At 44.7% G+C, this 6,649-nt stretch overlaps 1 protein-coding gene across 2 annotated transcripts in view; it reads left to right on the top strand.

Annotated features, from left to right (window-relative positions):
- The window catches only part of PRDM11 (PR/SET domain 11), a 39,665-nt gene that overhangs the window by 23,477 nt on the left and 9,539 nt on the right, over positions 1–6,649 (top strand). For both annotated transcript variants that reach the window (XM_019519345.1, XM_019519346.1), the window contains exon 5: positions 6,421–6,608. In XM_019519345.1, coding sequence (XP_019374890.1) covers positions 6,421–6,608 — 188 coding nt within the window. The remainder of the gene's footprint in view (positions 1–6,420; positions 6,609–6,649) is intronic.

Here is a 6,649-nt window from a genome sequence, read left to right as displayed (position 1 = left end):
CAGCAACATCATCATAGCAACACGCTCCCTTGCTGTAGCATGTTGCTATGGTGACATAGCAGCTAAAATTTACTGTGTGCCACCAGCACCAAAAGGAAGTACTAAATGATGGCACAGTAACAATGGCACCATAGGGACACATGTAGACGTGCCCACTGAGGTCTTAATGCCAAACCTGCAAGGTTGGCCACCTCGATTGCATTGTCCTTGGGGACCATGGGAGCTCTTAGACCTAGTCTGCGGAGACCTGGTCCCTGCAGCTGATAAGCACCCACAGCTCCCACTGACTGTTAGAGGAGTCATGGGTACTTTTATGATTAGCCTATTAATGTCAGGGTCAGACATACAAAAGCACTTAGTGTTTTGTCTGATGGTAGGCCAGACAGCTTTAAGAGAATTCCCCTGAAATATCAGGGCCTGGTGGATTGGTTAGGAGAAAGCACTATGGATTATAAATTCAAATGACTAGTTGGAGATGTATCTCTGAACTTCCTCTGTGAGGTTACACAGAGGGCCCACTGCCTAGGGACAGATTGTCTGCCCTGTGTAGGTCCTCAATGAAATGGTTTCTCTGTACTATCTTGAAGTAGGGTACTTCTTCCTGTACACATCATGTTAACTGGTTATTGAAGCCTTGCAATTAAGTGCCCCTGTTAAAGCATATGGCTTTGCTTACTCAAGTATTTCCATTTCTTGTATATGCTGGAAAAGTATTTCTTTAAAAGTATTTTTGTTAAGATTACAATAAATATATAACAGTTTTAACACGCATGCTTGTTGAGTCATTTGTTTCTCCTATTCATCTCTGCCTGAACTTGTCCCAGGGAAGCAGTTACCTAATTAAAGGCATGCAACAAATTTTGCAAGGATATCTTCCTTGCTGTTGCAGATGCCCAGGCATCCCCAAAACTACCCAGTGCCACACAGCTGGAGTGACATTCATACATTTGCCAGCCCTCTTGCTGTACGGCTGGGTTGCAGGCAAAGACTGCCTGTGCTCAGCTGGAACGTGAGCAGCAAACTGCAGCTATTCAGTTGTGCCATTGGGTCTGAAGCAGTTCCTGGCTTCCTTTACTTCCCATTCTGGCCCAGTACCAGCAGAGGCAGCCCCTAGGGAGGAGACAGCATCTGATAGGGAGCAGAAAGGAGCAAGGTGGGATTTGGGGCAAGAAAAAGAATGTGGCCATACTAAGGAAGTTGATGGGGAGGTGAATATGATGACTGTGAGACCCTGATCCCTGCTAAGAATCACCTCCCCAAGCTCTCCCATTGTCTAACAAAAAACAGCACATCATTGCAATGGCTCCTGGCTCCTTTCAGTACTCTAGACTTCACTGAGTACAGTGGTTCCCTCCAAGTCCCCTTTTTTCTGAGGTGTGCCTCCCTATACCAGCTGCCACACAGATCAGAAGGACCCTGAAAGCAGCTTTTCCTCAAAGAAAGGATGCATGTGGAACTACATAAATACTATAACCCTGGCCACAAATTTCGCCTAGAGAGAGAAGCAGGTCAAAAGGAATTTAGAAGAGCACTGAGCTGACAGATTGAAAGTATATACTGCAGGGCCAGCTTCTGTATAGCTGGGGTCACTACTACTTACTTTTCCAACAGCTAAGGAATTGATCCAAGTCAATACATACTAGCAAGTACAGGAAAGGCTCCTCTATATCTCAGTACTACAGTGAATACCTGTCCACTCTTGGGGCATGGCATTTAGCTGAATTTGAGGAGGCTGGACAAAATCTTCATTCAGTCTTAGAGATGGCTTTGCTGTTACTCGGCACTTAGGCCTGTCTAACCCAGGGAATATAGAGAATGAGACTGTTGCACATGAGAAGGCTCAAGCTAATTATTTTCACTTTACTCTGGGCCTCTCACCAAAAGAGAAATGACTACATGAATAGGTTTGTGTGTCCAGGGTCACTAGTATCGTTCTCCGTGTGCAATGGCCAGTAAAACTTAGAACAGTTGCTTGGGAATAGGATCTTCCATTTATGTCTTAAGCTCTTGCCTAAACACTAGAACTGTGAAAAACAGCACCGTTTTGTTTCAACTTCCATTTCACCATTTTGAAGGGACAGTGTTTCGTTTCACTTTTGGCACATTTCGACGTTTCGCCCATAGGCTATAATGGGGACTTGCGAAAATGCCTATCACTTTCTCATTTCTTGGCTGATTTGGAAGAAAATTGCAGGGAGGGTAGCCTTGCCTGAGGGCATGAAGCCTGTCAGGTTTCAAGGAGATAGGTGCAGGAGTTTCTGGGAAACTGCACCTTAAAATGTTCAAAACAAAACTCATATCACTTGCCGGCAGCAGCAGCCTGCTGTCATCCCTCATCGTCTGGGATCCCGTGCCCCCTGGGAAGAGCTGGGGCAAGCGATCAGAGAGCTGGGGGAAAGACTGGGGAGCTGGGGAACCCAACGAGGAACTGGGGGACCTTGAACATTCCCCCAGCTCCCTGTTCGATTCCTCCAGCTCTCTGATCATTTCCCCAGCTTTTCCCAGGGGGCGGAGGCCCCTGGATCTGCGCACCGGGTTTCATCAGGCTGCCGCTTCAGGCTAGGGCCAGCGGCAGCACTGCAGTCTTCCCAGCACTCAGCATGGGCAGCACTAAGTGGCTGCTGCTGGCCCCAGCCTGCAGCAGCAGCCTGGTGAAACCCCACACACAGATCAGGGGCCTGCACCCCCTGGGAAGAACTGGGGAAATGATCAGAGAGCTGGGGGATCGAACCAGGAGCTAGATGTCAATATCAGAGCAGTCCTTCCCTCCCCCCCTTAGTTTCTGTTTAGCTGCAAGCAAGCCCACACAATTTGAAACTCGAAATGTTTCAAAACCTTCCAAATTTTCAAGTGCCCTTGTTTTGTTTCGAAGCTGTTTCAAAGCGTTTCGTTTCATTTCAGTTTCTCAGTTTTGAGTTTGAAACGAATCGAAACAGCTTTGAAACAAAACACCTGTCGAAATTTCGCATAGCCCTACTAAACACAAAATTCATTTCAAGTAAATCTGTTTAGAAGCTAGTATGACTCCAGCACCCTTGTGTAGATGGCTTTGCTTTGAGTTGAGTGCCTTGTGCCCACGCAAAGGGGATGGTCTGTTTTAGCTACATCAGTTGCCAGAAACACTGAACGATGTCACTTTAGTGTGTGTGTAGACAAGGCGCAAGACCCAGACTAATCACTGGCTGGTGTCTAGTAGCTAGGGAAACAGCTGTTTCCAAGGTTGGCAATGACAACAGTGGAGTGATCTGCCCAGGAGGGAAGGTTTCTGGCAGCCTTTGCCTCGTAAATTCTATTAGACTTTACCCAGATCTGTCTGGATAAGGTCTATTAGGAAAAATGCAGATTCCTTCCAACCAGGAATTTTCTGTCTCCTTCATTCAAACATGCCACAAAGTCTAGGATGTTCTTCCTTGCTCTGATGACAGTTCTCAGTTCAATGACTTTTGATAAAACTGAATGTTTTAAACTGGTGAATAGAAAAGCGTTGTTGTTTGACGCATATCTAACGTGTGGAACTCACTGCCATATGATAACCCTGAGGCTAGAAGCTTGATAAGATTCAATGACAATTTGTTATGTGGATGAAACTGTCTCCATTTAGAGTAGATAAGGGAAAATATAAGGGCTCTAAACCCTCTTATTTCAGGATAAAAACCAACCACTTGCCTCCAGGGTTGGCATCCATTTCTATAACGGCCCTTTTTGTGCTTTTTGCACCTTCCTCAGAAATTGCTGCTATTGGCCACTTTCCAACACTAGGTTGATATGGATGGACTTCTGGTCTGATCCAGGATTTTACCATCTGCTGTGTTTCTCTGTTTGCCCTTCCTTCTCTCTGTCTCTTCCCCTTTCCCTAGTTCACAGTACAATGGAGGTCAGGAAATGGCAATTTAAACGGTTTGTGTTTAGAGCCATGGTAGGGAAGAAGTAGTGCACAACCAGTGTGATTTGTATGTGGGGAAGCTGGGCAGGTGAAGTATAAATGTTAGAGGAACATGAGAGGTGGAGTTTTGGGTCCTTAGAGCCTCTCATGAGCAAGCAGAAATGTTGAGTGGTTTGGGGAAGCCTGGTGAACAGTGAATGGGGAAATACAGTTTTAACATTAGTTGTTCCTGTGTGCCCCAGTAGGAAATGCTACCTAATTTCTTCTCGACCTCCTCCATGTAACAAACTTTAACTTAACTGAATTTTCTTTGGCCAACTCCAGTTATGGGAATGTACAAAACTATAATGCCCAGAAAATGCACTGTTGTCATCAGCAAATTCAGATGTGGCCAAGCTGCAACACGGGTGCCACAAGTGGAGGGGACAGGTAGCCCTGCAGTAGATAGAGCAGGCAGCAGAAAGCAAAGCAGCAAATTGGTCCGTGAGCACAGGGCTGGGAGCAGAAAGCAAAACAGAAGATTGGATGGGAAAAGTGGATTAGAGTGGCACTTGGGTAGGGAGTAAGGCTAATTTGTGGCGCAGCCTCCAGAAAGTTTGCTTCCCACTGGCCTGATGAGTTTAAACACTAGATGATCCATTAAAAGGTTGCTAATGTCTGGTGAAAGATGTTAAGTAGTTGACACTAATCCTGCTTGTGTATAGGACCAGACTGACTTTGTCATTGTTCCCACTGAAGTCAGTGGGCGGTTGGAGATGCAGAGCAGCTGCAAAATCTGGAAAGCATCCTGACACTTTAGTTGTGTTGGGGGCAGCCATCCTCCTGTGCTAACCACTGACAACTGCAGTAGGGCATCATATCTCCTGGGTGTTCTAGGAAGTGTTTTCTGAATGTCTGACTATATCCTTTGTGAAGTGACTAGCAACACAGAGAGAGGATGTCCTGACACAAACCACATGTTAACTCTCACATTTGGTTTCGGTACTACATTCCTCCAACATGGTGCAGGAAACCATGCCTGTGGTTTGAATGAATTATCAATGATTATAGTGCATCATAGAGAACATGCACAATAGTCTAAAACACAGCTGATTACAGTCAACCAGACTGTTGTTTAGTATGAAAACCAAAGGTGCTTGAACTTCATTTCAGGCCTTGCAACCTTCTTTCTTGTATTTCCAAACTTGGTCAAGTTTATGAATTATTTCCCCTCTGCAATTTTGTGGGAGTGTGAGAATTCAAGTGAAAATGTGCAGATTTTGCTAGCCAAAGAGAAAATTGTGCTATGTTTTGATGCTGACTCATAAAGAGTAATATAGTAAGAGACTGTAGGAGGAGGCTTATGTTGAAGTTTGAATCTCTGAGATCTGGAGTCTTTTAGGGCTGAAGGGAAAAGCAGTCAAAGCAGAAGCAGATTCTATGTTGTAAAATATTCCTCTGCACTGTGTTCAAAAATATCAAGCAGTTGTGTATGTATAGTGACAGGGGCCTGTATCCAATCCTATGCAACTCTGAGGAGGTTGGTGGTGGTAATAGTTAAGATCTTTAGGGCCTATGGGATGTTTTTCTTTCTTCTTTCTTCCACCATTAAAAAAAAAGGGGCACTAGTAGGAATGCTGTGAGCCTTCCTCTAGTTTTATATATTGTCATATTACAAACTGCAAATTGACTGATTTACATGTTTAATTACCACGTTCTCTGTGAGCTGAAATTTGAGAGCAGGTAGTCAAATCCCATATTTGAACTTCAAACAGTTCAGGATAAACCAGCAGAATAGTATCAATATGGGTATCAGCTTTCAAGCATCTATGGTTTTTCCACACTGGCACCTTTTTTTGCATTTGGATACCAATATGATGCAAACCTGTCAGCAGAGGAGTCCATCCTTTCCTTTTTAGCCATAGTCTAGACATTTGCCTCATATACATGTTACTGCCTACCAGAACCTCAGCCCTTTTGCTATCTCAAATATTGCTTACTCAGTAAAAGAGAGGCAAAGAAATATAGCTTCTACTGAAGGGAGAGATGATGTTTAGAAAGCTGTCAGATGGAGTGGTGGGACTCCACGATGTTCTGGTATTTTAAGGAGATTCCAGGAATGTGGGGGACTCCTAGGATGGAATGGGGTTCGGTGGATTCCAGGCATTCACCATTTCCTTTTAATACATATTATGCAAGAAATTTGCTGAAGGTGAGTGACTGTCTCACCAGCACTGGCTCTGATATCCCTTCAGGTCAGCCACGTGTTGTTACAGCGGCAACAGTCAGAACCTCTTTCCTAAGCAGAAACAAGCACCCCAGACCAAAGAAACTATTTAGTATTCCTCAGTTGTTCGTGTTCATTGTCCTGTATCTCTAGCAATTTGCATATCATTACCTATAATTCCATACCCTCCAATCTTACTGTTTCTCTGGCTCTCTTTGAAGGTCATTCTGGCATGATTGTGGTTGTGGTTCAGTACACTTTGGCTGTGAAGGGTGGGAAAAACAGGATAGAAAGTTTTTTATTCAAATCTGCCTTATAACCTTACTCTCAGGTATGTGATCATATCCCGAGAGGAGAGAGAGCAGAACCTGATGGCCTTTCAGCACAGTGAGAGGATATACTTCCGAGCCTGTCGTGACATCCGGCCTGGGGAGAGGCTGCGGGTCTGGTACAGTGAGGATTACATGAAGCGGTTGCATAGTATGTCCCAGGAGACTATTAACAGGAACCTCACAAGAGGTGAGTTTCATCCCTCCCTTCATCCCTTTTTTTTTTTTTTT

This window comes from Gavialis gangeticus, unplaced genomic scaffold, assembly GCF_001723915.1.
Source record: "Gavialis gangeticus isolate Ggan-Ray unplaced genomic scaffold, GavGan_comp1, whole genome shotgun sequence".
NCBI classification, from domain to species: Eukaryota; Metazoa; Chordata; order Crocodylia; family Gavialidae; genus Gavialis; species Gavialis gangeticus.
Note: the sequence above shows the minus strand (reverse complement) of the source record. Positions and strands in the feature narration are given on the sequence as shown.